Raw genomic sequence first — 14,594 nt, forward strand, 5'->3', positions numbered from 1 at the left:
ACCGGGCAGGTTGGCATGACTAAAAATGAACAAGTGAGATAAATACCCTTAATAACAGAGTTAAGTGGTAGGGTCTGCTGAGGTAGATAAGGTTTCCCCCTACCCCGACAATAGGGAAACTAGAAGGAGAGGTAGGCCCCCAGAATTCCTTCAGTCCTGAGTATGTGGCTCTGGTGTCAAAGAGAAAGGAGATGGGCCGTTCTGATACCATTATGCTTACCTGTGGCTCCTCATTACAGATGACGGTTGTGGTCAGGTCAAAGGAGTCTGGGCAGCCTCACTCATCTATGGCCAGACCTAGAAGGTCAACTTGAGAATTTTCTGTGTTTGATGTCTTTATGCCATGATGTGCACAAGGACAATCGACTGCCCAATGTCCTTCCCTATGGCATCTTGGACAAGGTCTCGTGGGACCAAGAAGAGGATTAGGGTATGCTCGGTTCCAGTGACCAGTTCTACCACATTTGAAACATGGGCCTGGCAGTTCTTGAGCCCTGGGGTGGGCAAGGGAGCAGCACAGACAGCACGGGTCGGGTGATCTGTCACCTCTGCCGGTCGGAGAGCCATGGCTAGCATATGACAGTGGTAGTTGAGGGCTTTGTCATTTCTTGCATGGTACACCTTAAAAGCCAACTCTAAGACTTCAGCCTATGGAGTCAAGGGGCCTTTCTCCAAACATCTAAGTTTAGTCATAATGTCAGGGTAGCACTGAGAAAAAAATGAGTCATGGGTAACTGTCTGCCTTCAGTGATTTCTGGATCTAAGTTAGTATATTGCAACAGGGCTTTAGTGAGACATTCCAAAAATACAGAAGGATTTTCCTTCAGATCTTGAATGACCTCCGAGAGCTTATTATAGTTTATTGGCTTGAGGGCAGCCTTACGAAGACCTGCCAGAAGGCAAGTCAAAAACTGGTCCGTAGCTAAAGGGTGTTATAATCCCAGTGTGGTTCCTGCTCAGGGACCACCTCTGCCCCTGGTGGGGGGGGTGTTGCATGTGTTTGGTGAACCTCATCTGCATGTAGTCTGGCCTGCTCCCAAACTTTCCTGTGTTCTTCAGGAAGTAGGCTATTAGATAGGATCATATAGATATCCTGAAAGGTGAAATTATAAGAAGAAGTAGGAGAAGCTGCCTGCTGAGGTCGAAAAGGCGGGGTTCCACTAGCCAGGTCCAGAGCAGAAGTGGAGTGTTCTTCCGGCTCAGATGGCATAGCCAGGAACATGTGAGCAGGCGAACAACCTGCAAGGTCAGAGGGCTTAGTCTTAGAGCTTAGATAGTAAACGGCTTAGATATAAGGAAACGCCTTCCATTTGCATGTGTGCTGACAGTAGTTAGAAAGTTCCCATAGAATATTGAGATCAAAGGTACCATTAGGTGGTCACTTTAAACTGTTATCTAAATTGTAGCAAAGCCATTTTTGAACAAAGATGGACAAGTGTGGGAATCTGTAAGTAGGGTATCAAGGCCTGAGGTTTTAGAGCCTCTAAAAGTCATGCCAGTGGGGAGGCTGGATTGATAGTCTTAGATGACTTGCTACCTAGAGCTGAAACTGTGAAAACCCGCAGAAACAGTGACACCACAGGCTTATAGGGGGACGTCTCCCCTCTATAGGCGGGATGTGAAATGGTGGCGAACAATGCAGGGCTTGTAGATGAGCATCCTCTATCTACAGGTGGGATGTTAAAGCCAAACTGGCTCTAGTCCAGGTGACTGGGAAGCCAGAGAGGCTAGAGACTTAGCAGTCTCTCACAGCAGGGACCACTGACAAGTGGTCCAAAAGAAAGAGGAAAAGAAAAATCTGAGGTGGGCAGGCAACCCTGGGTTGTCTAATGATGTTTTTGGCTAAGGGAAGCAATCCAGAGATGAATGTCAGCAAAGAGCTCAACTGTAGCTGTGAAGGCCGTGGTTGGGGGCTGTCCCCCCATTTCTAGGAATACCAGAAGATTTCTGGGAGCTCAACAGTCAATTCCTTGGGTTCAGAAAAATGATTAAGCTGACCAGAATGGGGAAACTCACCAATTGAAGCTGGTGGTGTGAGTAGAGGTCACGCTCAGGCAGATGGAACACATGGTTGTTGTGGAAAAAATACCTGGTTCTGGATTCCGACCCCAGGAGAGCCTCCTGAGTCTCATGGCACCAATAAAATTACCTGACATGAGTGAGAAGGAAATGCAGAACATGCAACAAAGCCACATAGGAGTTTATTGGGGGTTGTGCAGGCCTGGTGAAGTCTGTGTGCAGAGAGAGAGAGAGAGAGAGAGAGAGAGAGAGAGAGAGAGAGCTGAAGATGCCGCGTCCAGCTTTTAAGGGCTGCATAGTGCATGTACACAGGGAGATGAGGTGGTTATGTTATACCCAGATGACGGAGTTCACACATGCACACAAGGGCTCACATAGCTGTGTCATATGTAAGTGATGCAACCATGCTGCACGTAGGTCACACCTGAGGGCTTATCCGCACATGCGTGGCACTGGAATCTGGAAGTATCAGCCACATTGCAGCTTAATCATAACAGGATGAATGAAGAGGTGATGGAAAGACAGAGGATTGAGGTGGTTTTTTTGTTTGTTTTGTTTTTAATTAATCTGGGGTAATTCATTTGGAGGTATGCTTCAGGGTGAGGGTGGACATGGACTGGTGTAAATGGAGCAGCAGGCTGCGTCCCGCCACCTGGCTAGATTCACCCAAAATAATTACACGGAAGCTGTATTCATTTAAACACTGCCTGGCCCATTATATCTAGCCTCTTCTTGGCTAACTCACATCTTGCTTTAACCCATATCTAGTAATCTGTGTATCACCATGGGGTGGTGACTTACCGGGAAGATTCTAACCTACGTCCATCTCAGGCCAGAGCTTCATGGCATCTTCCTGACTTTGCTTTCTTTCTCCCTGAATTCTGTTTTGTCTACTCCATCTACCTAAGGGCTGGCCTATCAAAAGGCCAAGACAGTTTTTTTATTTGACCAATGAAAGTAACAAATAGACAGATGATCCTCCTACATCAGACTGGGAGGTGAGCAGGATCAAGTGCATGATGTGAAATTCCCAAAGACTCAATAAAGAATTATGTTATTTTTAAAAGGCCAATTTTAGTGAGACATATCTGTAATATTAACACTTGGGGAGAATGACTCAGGAGACTCAGGAGTTTGAGATAAGCCTGGCCTGGATAGTAATATATTACCCCCAAAATAAAATTTATCCATGGGCTTAATGGGTAAAGGTTTCTATCACCAAGTCTAAGGACCTGACTTCAGTCTCTGGGACTCACATGGTGGAAGGAAAGAACAGACTCCTGCAATTTATCCTCTGAGAGCCACATGTGCTCCATGGCACATGTAGACCACACACACACACACACACACACACACACACACACACACACACAAATAAATTATGATAAAAATTTTGTTTTAAAAATTATTCATGCATAAGCTGGAGAGATTCCTCAGTTAAGAGCATTTGCTGCTCCTCCAGCGGAACAGAGTTCAGTTCCCAACACCCATGTCAGACAGTTCACAATGGCCTGTGACTTCAGTTCTGGGGAATCTGACACTGCCTTCTGTCCTCCACAAGTATCTTTGCACTCATCACACACACACACACACACACACACACACACACACACACACACAGAGAGAGAGAGAGAGAGAGAGAGAGAGAGAGAGAGAATAGATAAATATTAAAATATTATTCATGCAATACAATTTATACTTGAAAACTTAAGAACCAGAGGACAGAACATTTGGCCTCTGTGATTCTCTGGCCTTGGTACTGAATCTTTCAGGTTTCAGTTTTGGTATATTTGGATATTCCTTTAGTTCTCGGTCCATCTCTAACTGCTGTTCTATAGGGATGGTCAATAGCAAAAGAGCTGGTGTGAAGATCAACAGAAGGGAAGGTGAGCAAAAATTCCTCAGCAGACCCTGACTTTACTTCCTCTTGCTTCCTGCAGCTCCCACCTTTACCTCAGGAAAATTAAACCTTTATCAAAGAAAGGCTTTACTCTACCACTCTGGAGTTCTTGCACTATCCAAGTAGGCTATGCAGGCAAATTTGGCCCACAGCCAGTCTGAATATTAGAAGAATGCCTATAATTCTCTTCCCAGAGCACAGTAGAATGGGAGTCTGGGGGAGACTGCTTCAAGACCATATTTCATTTGCCTCCTTATGTCTCCATAGGAAAGCTGTCACCATCAGTCAGCTTCACTTTGCTTCCAATCATGTGGGTTCTGATGGGGCCCAAGGCTTTCTAATCATTTTCTTCAGAATAGATCCTAGAATATAAAGCCAACCCATAGTGTAAGCAGACTTGACTTCTAAGTAATGGAACATTCTCCATTCTCCAACATACACAAAAGTCCTCAGGCCTTTTGGGGGGGTGGGAGCATTCTTCCTGGTATTTGGGATAAGGACTACCAGAAACTATACTTTTTAGTTGCTGTTTCCTTTCACCAAATCTGAAAAGTCTTCCATTGTATCTTTACCACTGCATCTGTCAGGCCTTGAACTTAGCCTTGCTTTGTGTGTATTTGACAGCTACTTGCTATAAATTTTACATTTCTGGTACATTATAGCACCTTCTTTTATTTCTGAAGAAGCTGAGCTGAACAAACACATGTAAATTATAATGGGTTGTTTCCTGCCAGCTTACCTCACAGGGAAAGTTCCATTTTTTGGGCTTTCTAATCTTGCTGGAAAAGTAGCAGATCCCCACTGCAGTGTGATAGGAGGCCAGCTTCACAGACAGCAGAGATTGCATCTGTATTCCATTATTTAAAAGATCCTTTTTGTTCCAAAATGTGTCTACTATAAGCCCCCCACCACATTATCAGCCGATTAATTGATTGATTATTTACTGTTTTCTTTTTTTGCAGGCTGGTTTCAAGATCCCTATGTATCAGAGACTAGTCTTGAACTCCTGATTCTCCTGCCTCCACCTCCCAAGTACTGAGATGACAGGCATATGCCACCACATCTGGCTTCAGCTGATCCTTTAAAATCTGAAAATTCAGTCAGGTGGTGGTGGCACACGCCTTTAACCCCAGCACTCGGGAGGCAGAGGCAGGCAGAACTCTGTGAGTTTGAGGCCAGCCTGGTCTACAAGAGCTAGTTCCAGGACAGGCTCCAAAACTACAGAGAAACCCTGCCTCAAAAAAAACCAGATAGATAGATAGATAGATAGAACAATAAATAAATAAATAAATGAAATCTGAAAATTCAAACTTTCCCTCCTCACCTTGTCAGCCCTGAATTATATAACGAATTATCTCTAGAATGTCCTTGTTAATATTTCCCTGGTTTCTGAGAAGAAAGAACATAGTTTACAAGAGCATTAGTTACTTTTTTTTCCTGTTGTGATAAAAGCAACTCAGGAAAGGGCTTTTTCTGACTCACAGCTTAGAGGTATAGTCAGTCTACTACGGCAGGAAGTCATGTCAGCATAATTTGGAGGCAATTGGTCCCATAGCATCCACAATGAGAAAGCAGAAAGATAAAAGCTGTCCTAGTCTGAGACCACAGCATACTACAGAATGGTGCTGCCCAGATTTTCTTGATCTTTCTCACTTCTACTGACCCCTTCTAGGAACTTCCATAGACACAACCAGATGTTTATGAGTCTAGATCCCGTTAATTTGATGCTATTAATACATACACAGTAGGGATATAAGTTGCCAACATTCTTCTGTTAGCACACCATTGGTGAGTAATTTATCAATCCTTCTAGTTGCTTCCTGAATTTAAAGAACCCAGTTTTCAATAAACCTCATGGGAGTGTTGGGTCAGAAGTCAGGGCCTGATAAAGATTGCGTATGTGGTGGTGCTGAAGTTACCAAAAACAAATCTTGAAATAGACAGGGTAGCCTTCTTGTCAGTTTGCTGATTGGGTTGTATTCTAATTTTATTTAACAACATTTTCTAAGAATCTACTATGTACAAGTCTGTATAACACAGCTTGGTAAGAGCTCCTACTCTCATCTATGTGTGTCTAAGAAATATTTCCTTTCTCAATTACCAATAATTCATAAAATTTGGAGATTTAAAACAATAATGGGTAATTATTGAATGGCACACTCTATTGTAAATATTAGCAATAGCTTTCATCTTAGTATTTCCCCCTCAGTAATGAAAAGAGTGCTAGGAACATAATGGAGAGTAAATTCTTAGGCATAATTTCTCTATTGATTCCTTAGAAATGCCACGTCATGCACCCCAATTCCACCCATCTCCCAGTCCCTCCATATCTGCCCTCGACTCCTGCAATCTTCCTCCTCACAAAAGACAAATTTTAAAAATTAAAACCAAACCAAAACAAACAAAACCCACTTTTTCTTTCTCACCCTCCCCATTCATCTCGGTGACATTGGGACCTAAGGTGCATTGTGCAGCGTGCAGCATGCCCTCCTGTCCCATCAGCTCTGCTTGTAAGTGTGCACTGCAATGAGTCCTTGGTCGGGTTCAAGGCCTCTGGCACACCATCATCACCGGACCTTCCCCGAAACTCCTCAAGTTATGAAGGTCCTGTGGGTACAGTTCCTCAGGCCGAGTCCCTCCACATGCTCCAGCAGGTCATAGATGGGGTAGATGTTAGGGTGGGCCAACCCAAGCCCCTGGATGTGGACCTGGGTGACAGTTGAACTCATCAGACCCTGCTTTGGGGCCAGTCCCTTGGGTGATGGGTGGCGCCAGGTCTCCTAGGCCCACGTCATCAGGGCCAGCTCTCCCTTGCTTGTAGTGAGGGGTGGGGCCATCTCTTCAGAGTGCAAGTGGCCAGTTCTTTGGTTTCCAGGTCATTGCGGCCAGCTCTTTCATGAGAGTGGGAGCCAACTCTCTTGATGCAATGTCCAGAGAGGGACAGGGCCAGCCTTCTCAAGGCCAGCAAAGGGCAGGGCCGGCTAGGCCTGGCCCTCAGATTTCATCATGCATGGTTTTGATGCCCCCTGTGCTAACATGGGCCACAGACATCAATACAGACCCCAGCTGCAGTAGGACCATGAACACGGATATGGCTCTGGGTAGCAGTTCAGGCCCAGGTATCACCAAGACCCGTGTGGCTGCTCAAGTTACCCAGATCAGTAGGGCCCTGGTGGCAGCATGGCTCTCAAACACCACCATAGTCTCAGGTGGCTGACCAGACTCCAGGCATCTGTAGGGCCCTTGGTGGTAACAGAAGCCAGGAACATCAACTTAGACCCTAGTTGTTATAGGGCCATGGACCCAGAGATACCACTTGGCAGTAACTCGGACCTGGGCGACACCATGGCCGCAGGTGGCAGCAGAGACCACTCAGATCAGCATGGCCCCAGTGACAGCATAGCCCTTGGACACCAACATGGCCCCTTGTGGCAGCCCAGACCCTGAGCATCCACATGGCCTTCGATGGTAACAGGAGCCACAGCCATCAAAACAGACCCTGATTGCAGTAAGGCCACATACCCAGACGTGGTCTTCATCTGCGGCTCTGACCCAAATATCACCATGGTACTGGGTAGCAGAGCAGGCCACTCTATATGTATCTGTATGGGCCTAGGCTACAGTATGACCCTCAGACACCAACATGGCTTCGGGTGACAGCCCAGACCCTGGGCATTGGCATGGCCCTTGGTGGAAACAGGAGCCATGTACACCAACACTGACCCTGGCTACAGCAGGGCCATGGAGTAAATGTTTCTTTTTTTCTTTTTTCTTTTCTTTTTTGGTTTTTCGAGACAGAGTTTCTCTGTAGCTTTGGAGCCTGTCCTGGAACTAGCTCTTGTAGACCAGGATGGCCTTGAACTCACAGAGATCCGCCTGCCTCTGCCTCCCAAGTACTGGGATTAAAGGCGTGCGCCACCACCACCCGGCCTGTAAATGTTTCTTAAATGACCAGACCAAACAAGTCACAAATGTATATTCATATGCTGTGCCCAGCAGTTATAAGAAGACCACTTTGATCCTCCGTGCCTGGAATTTCATAGAGAAAGAGCCATTCTCATTAGCTTCCATGCCATATATGTTGTTCAGCTGTGTATGGTTCAGCTTCACTGACACTCTATGACTGTTTCCGTTCCTAGCCGGGAGGGGGGGGGGAGCATGAAAGACCCTTGTTTTTTCTTCTACCACACTGAAGCTGGGCTTTCCAAAAATCAATATCTCTCTCTCTATCTCTCTCTCTCTCTCTCTCTCTCTCTCTCTCTCTCTCTCTCCCTCTCTCTCTCCCTCTCTCTCTCTGTCACACACACACACACACACTTTATCCACACCTTAGTTGTAGACATCAACAGCTTCATATTTGGTAGTCATTCAGGCTACTAACAAGTCATCAAACCCATAGTGTTTCAAATTCTTGTCTCCTTTGTGTATTCTTTTGCCTTTGAGCTATGCATCCCTGGTCTGACCATTTTCTTCAAGCCATTTCTCTACTTCCCTAGACTGGTTCACTCCATGTTACATGGCCTTTTTGTCTCCATGCAGTGGCAACTCTGAATAGGATATATCGAATCCAGGAACCTTTTAACTTTCCCAGGTCCTCCTCCAGGCCAGATGCTTAACAGTAAGTTAGTCATTTTACTTAATTGTGATCATCTTCTGGTCTTACCTAATGGATTCTAGCAGCGGGAGGTTAATTGTTCTTTAATTCTTGCCTTCTGCCACAATATCTGAAGCTAGATGAATCATGTTCATGATTCATGAATCATAGACCTTAGATCTTCATTTCTTTAGATGTTTTGACTATAGTCTTCTCCTAAAACCAAAGTCTTCATAATTGAACCTCAAATTTAAAACCTCATAGATCTTTACTTACTGTGATATCTACCAATTACATGATTATTGGTGCACACACACCACACACACACACACACACACACACACACACACACACACACTTCCCTGAGCCATGTACCTAGTTCTGGGAACTCATGACCACCTTCTGTTTAGACTTTTCCCCAACAAACTACAATGAGAGACATCCAACAACTCATGAATACATATATATTTATTTAATTCATAATATAGCATTTTGGATGGGTTGGGATCTTTAGAGAGGGGTGAGACTGTGTAATCCACAGATGCTCATGTTTCTGTTACTAGGAGAGACACTATTCGTCCAGAGCTCCCAGTACAAACAAGCCTGGGGTAAAGCATTTGATAAAAAATAGTCCAACAATAGTCTAATAAATATTCTAGCCAATAACAATAACACAGCGTATTTCTGAAGCTGGCAGACCACACCATAAAAGGCAGTTTTGCCTGACCTGATGGCAATAAGTCTGGCCAACTTGTAATGCACAGCCAAATACAGCCCAATGGCTCTCAGGCTGGAATTGGCTTCAGGAGCTACAAATAATTGTGGGAGTGGTTTATGTCTACCTGCCTGACAGTCTCCATTCCTTGAAAGAAAGGGGTTTCAGCATCTGAGCTTATTTAAAAGTCCATCCATGAATTGATCCATCCAGGTAGTCATATACAAATATGTAAACCATGGAAGCTGAGAGAATTCACCTAGAATGCTTGAGCTGAAAAGCATGTATAAGTGATTTTTGTTGCAATATGAACTTCACTGCATCCAAAGACACACAATGGAATTACATCATAAAAACACAGCCAGATGCAGTTACTCTTACAAGTAGCAAGAACATCAATGTGGCATTGAAATTTCTTCCATATTCTCAAAACAAGCTTAGCTTTATTTTGTGCTTTCTTCAACAAGACAATAAAAAAGTGGAAACAAGCATAGATTGCAGACAGAAAATAATTCTCTAGGAGAAAAAGTTCTGAATAGATAGATCAAGTAAAGCAACGATGACCCACGTTTATGGAATCACATTTCCTTATGATGTTAAATGTAGGTCATGTTCTGTTTGTGCAACTGGCTTTAGCTAAAGGTAGCCTCTGGTCCCTGCCATTGCCAGTATTTTATGAAAGTCCTTACGTTTACTGAAGTAAATATCTGGGACCCATCATGGCCCTCTGAGTGATTCGTCACCATGTTGTTTCTTGGAAGGCATTTCAATTACGTGCCTCAGAAGTTGGGATTTCAGAGTCAAGCTTCATTGCTTACCACAAATCCTATTTAATTTCCCAGTTTCTATTTCAGTAGCCTATTTCAGTAGGCTTAACTCTGCCTAGAATGAAAACTTAAATCTACCTTCAAAGAACAATACGGTTCATTGAAGTTCATGAAAACATGAAATGTTATTGGGAAAATGGTACCACATGCTCCAAAGACAATTCTCCATGATAACTGCCAATTTGGAACAATGTTCATTTGTATGTATAAGACTTGGTACATTTACAAACTAATATCAATACAGACTAAATAAGTAACCAACTTGCCCAAGAATAACAAATACCACTAGCGGACATTACACTCAAACAGAGCAATTTTGATTATTCATTTCTTCATTCATACATTCTTTCAACAAACATTAGTCAGGCAACTACTTTGTTTCAGACACTGTGCTGGGTCTTAAAATTACAGCAACAACAAAAGCCACGGGCCTTACCCTCAGGGTATTCCCACTCTAGCCGGGAAGAGAATTATTATACATTAAACTTTTGTGTGAATCAGAATAACCTGAGAAGTTTGTCACAAATCTAAGTTTTTTTATGCTCCCAGATAGTGTAATTAAATATATCAGGAGTAAGGGCCAAGCATCAATTGTTTCAAGGAACAAATCACGAAGGGTGGTTCTAAAATGGGTCTTCGGAGAATGGCCTTCTGAAAATGACATTCTGAGAAATACTATCATACAATGTGATTATTGCTGAGAGAGGGTGCTCAGTGTGCCAGGGGAGTGCCCCAGAGGGCCACATATGCCACTTTGGAAGGTCACTAGTTAACTGAGGGAAAGGTAGTCCCAGGCTGCAGTCAAAAGTAGAATGGGGAATAAAGCTCTGTTCCTAGAACTAAAACTTAAGAGGGCACCAAAAGCAAATGACTAGTGTTGGGTATGTTGGTGGCACACATAGTGAATGCCAGGTGCTGTCCTAGGCAGCTGATACCCACTACCTTTCTAAACCTTTGCACCTGCCTTATCAAATAGAATCATTTTACAGAAGAGGAAACAAGCTCGGAGAAGTGCTTTCCTGAGGTCACACTGCTAGTTAGCTGGCAGAGAAGCTAGGCCTATCTCAGTCTCAAGGCTGGGAGCTTTCTAATACCACGAGCTCGTTACCAGCACTGCTGAGTTGTACCGAGGTTGCCCATTCCCTGATGAGCCGTAAGGTACATATGATATTTAAAGTCAAAGAAACTGACTTTGCCACTTGACTTGTAAATCTGAGCCTTCCTTTTGTCTGGGTACTGATCTTGCTGTTCATGGTAGATAAGTGCTATTAGGTGAGATTTACAGCGATATGTTGTCTCTTATGCATAAGAGTGAGTCATTTGGCAGCAAGGACTGAATGTTAGTAATATGTGTAGTGTGGCATCTAACAGTTCATTGAAGAAATTAATAAATAAGAATCTGCCATGTTGGTAGAAAGAGGGGCAAACATTTGACACTGCATCAAGGCTACATACAATCCAGGTAATGGCCACTACCGTCACTTTACAGTCACACAGCCGTAATCACTTTAGTGCACTTTGCCCCTGGGAGAAGACACTATTTCTCTGGCATTTCCAAGCTCTGCAAAAGAATTGGTGAAATCACAGGCCATGAAGCTCAATTTCCTTTAACTAGTCTGGTGAATAGTAGGGTGGGATTTGTGCTGTTGGTCATGAAGGGGATGCTGAGGGAGTGAATAATGTAAACAAAATCACAAAAGAAGGAGTACTGATCCTATCAAGGAAAATAGCATTTCAGGAGCGCCCCGTCTGGAAATACATTTGTATTCATAGAGTTGTTGAACCTGTAACACTATTCTTACTGACCAAGTAAGGCGAGTTCTGAAGAAACTCCATTAAGAAACTCTATTTTTTAGCTTAAGTCTAATAACTATGTATTTGAGAGTAACAAAACTATATTTCTTTGAAATATTCTATGACAATTTTTAATAATTCAAATAAATCTCTATTAAATAATATTAATGAAATTATGTTACATGGCACACTTCTACCGGAATCAATTTTCAATGTAGCATTAGCATCTCTTATGCCATCTTGTCCACAGATCTCTCCTAATCTAACCAAGAGCTCTGCTCACTTCCTGCGTCGTTTGCATGTGTTTGTACGTGTGACAAGAGGGGAGAAAGGAAGGCTCAAAGGGAGGAAGAGAACGCCAGTCTACTGTAATGTTTCATCTCGGGAATAAGTATGGACAGTATAATTTATTTTCCTTCTCAATATGTTTCTCACTTAAACAAGCAAATTAAGATTTATTGTATATATGTAATAGATAAAATGAACTATGTCATTTTGCTCATAAAATGAATTCAGTCATTTTATATATTATATATACACATGTATGATATTCTCATAACACCTCGATTGTTAGTTTATTAAAAAGTGACATATAATATGCAGTAATTAGACACTGTGCAAATTCTACCTGGTCAAACTAGCCACTGCTAGAAAGGCTAATTCCTTCCAGTATCATTTATACTCCCAAATCACTGGGAATTTTTAATTCTCCAATGATGACAGAGATAGTCTCTAAAATTCTTCCCCAGTGGCATGAACCCAGACTATTCAGATAATTTGTTCTGAGTAACTCAATACATAAATTCAAACATAAGCTTTAATGCACAAAAATTAAATCTACAATATCTAGTTATTTAGGACGGGTGCTTCCAATGATCTTTATTTTGTATCTCATATGGAACACTAATGGAGGCGTAAGAGGGGAAGACTGCTGAACTGGAGAGCCAGTGAATTACATGCTCTCTTGACACTTAATGGCAAGCTTTCATCCCGGACACATAGGGGGATTCTTGAGGCCTGCAGTTGCATTCCTGCCGCTCAGGATAATCAATAAAATCTGGGGCAGGCAAGCCAGACAGGATCATTAGGGATTTGTTCCAGATTGTGAATGTTGGACAAACTGGAAGAATGAAGGTCACATCAAAAGTGTGAAGATGGAGAGAGTTAGCTGGGTCATAGAAAGACAGCATGTTGTTGTCATAATCCAAGAGGACACCGAGCCGCTTCAGCTGTGGGGGCACATCCACCAGCATTTCCTTGTTGTTATGTCTCACCACGAAGTTACTATTGCACCGCGAGAAGACCCAGGAAGAGGCATTCTTGCCAATCCACTCATTCTTCGGGGCTGATTTGTAGGCAATACCAATTGCATACCTGAGACCATGGGGAAGACAGAAGAAAACTTAGGAATGATATGAGTTGTGATAGACGTTCTTTAGGACTTATGAGTGACTATGTGCTTCTTCCGTTAGAAAAATTACATTTACATCATAATAATAACATCACCGGAGCTTGCAAAGCCAGCAATTACAGTGACACAGCATTTCCCATCTCCTAACCCACTCTATTTCCCATGATTTTATCTTTGAAAAGCTAGTCAAGTTTTCTAGGACTGGTTCCTATTGTATATATCTTAATTTTGACTTATTGGTATTTTAGTTGTGCTGCGGAACTGAATCTCCTGGGAACTTAACAGCAGAGAAGATGGGGGAAGGAAAGAAGAAAATATCCACTCACCATGTTGAAGAACCCATGACCACCTCCCAGTAGTGGCAGCCACTGTCAATGAATATATTTCCTGCTGCCCCATAACACCCCGTTCCACTAAATCTCTCCGGGGTATGGCTTTTCTTCAGAGAGCTTTCATCCTTCTCCATCTGCAATCCATCATTGGAGATCTTCAACTTCTTGTGAGTCATTTTGGGATCTAGTTTAAAGGGTTGGCCTGGAAAAGGTAGAAGAAAGAGGGAGCATGATAAAGCACTTAAGAACTGCGCCTTTCCCCTCCAGGATCATCATGAACAGAGGAGCCTCAATATGATGTTGATCGTTGGGTAAGGGCAGGTCAGCTGCAGTTTGGATTATATTAAGGAAGCAGCACGATGGCACAATTTGCAATTAAGCAAGATGTAAGTTATCCCCCCCCAAATAGCCTTCATGCAGGCATTAATTTCCCTCTGTGTGAAAAATGTCCGTCTCTCATATCAGCCTTTTGCTGGAAGCCATATTCCAAGCACATGGGAGCTAGTAAAGTGTTCCCATCATGTGTTATGAAATTAAAAGGGGCTGCTCAAAGTCTCACATCCTCAAATATGTTTGGCGCTTTGGTTTATTTCAGTGAGTGGGTTGGGATTTGGGTAGATTTTAAAGAGTGTTGCAAAGGTTGAGGTAGGAAAGTCTCTGTGTTAAAGAGGCAATTGCTCACAAAGACAAGAAACCGAGAAGAGCTCAGCAGCAGGGGATGCTGGTTCTCCTGAAATCGAGGTGTGCATAGAATCTGGCAACTTTGTAAAGTGGCTGTTCCATCATCGATGAGAGATAGCATGTGCTTCACTGCAGCAACTCATAACCATATGATAAATACAGTGTCCCAGGGCCCAGGTCCTGGGTGCGGCAAGAGCGTTAGTATACAATACGCTTCTGTGCCAGACACCATGTACTAATACAGAGCCACTTTCTTGTATTTTTCTCTCTTACTCAGTCTTCCAGTCTTCCTTGCTACTAAGGCTAGCTAATAAAAAAGGA

The 14,594-nt window shown here is 43.2% G+C and overlaps 1 protein-coding gene across 3 annotated transcripts in view; it reads right to left on the reverse strand.

Annotated features, from left to right (window-relative positions):
• Positions 1–8,963: 8,963 nt before the first annotated feature.
• Positions 8,964–14,594, reverse strand: part of Mid2 (midline 2) — a 101,496-nt gene continuing 95,865 nt past the window's right edge. For all 3 annotated transcript variants that reach the window (XM_048428497.3, XM_048428496.3, XM_048428498.3), the window contains exons 9-10: positions 13,587–13,794; positions 8,964–13,223 (exon numbers count right to left, since the gene is read on the reverse strand). In XM_048428497.3, the coding sequence (XP_048284454.1) occupies positions 12,821–13,223; positions 13,587–13,794 (611 nt within the window). In that variant the 3' untranslated portion in view covers positions 8,964–12,820. The remainder of the gene's footprint in view (positions 13,224–13,586; positions 13,795–14,594) is intronic.

This window comes from Myodes glareolus, chromosome X (assembly GCF_982192425.1).
Source record: "Myodes glareolus chromosome X, mMyoGla1.1, whole genome shotgun sequence".
Lineage (NCBI taxonomy): Eukaryota > Metazoa > Chordata > Mammalia > Rodentia > Cricetidae > Myodes > Myodes glareolus.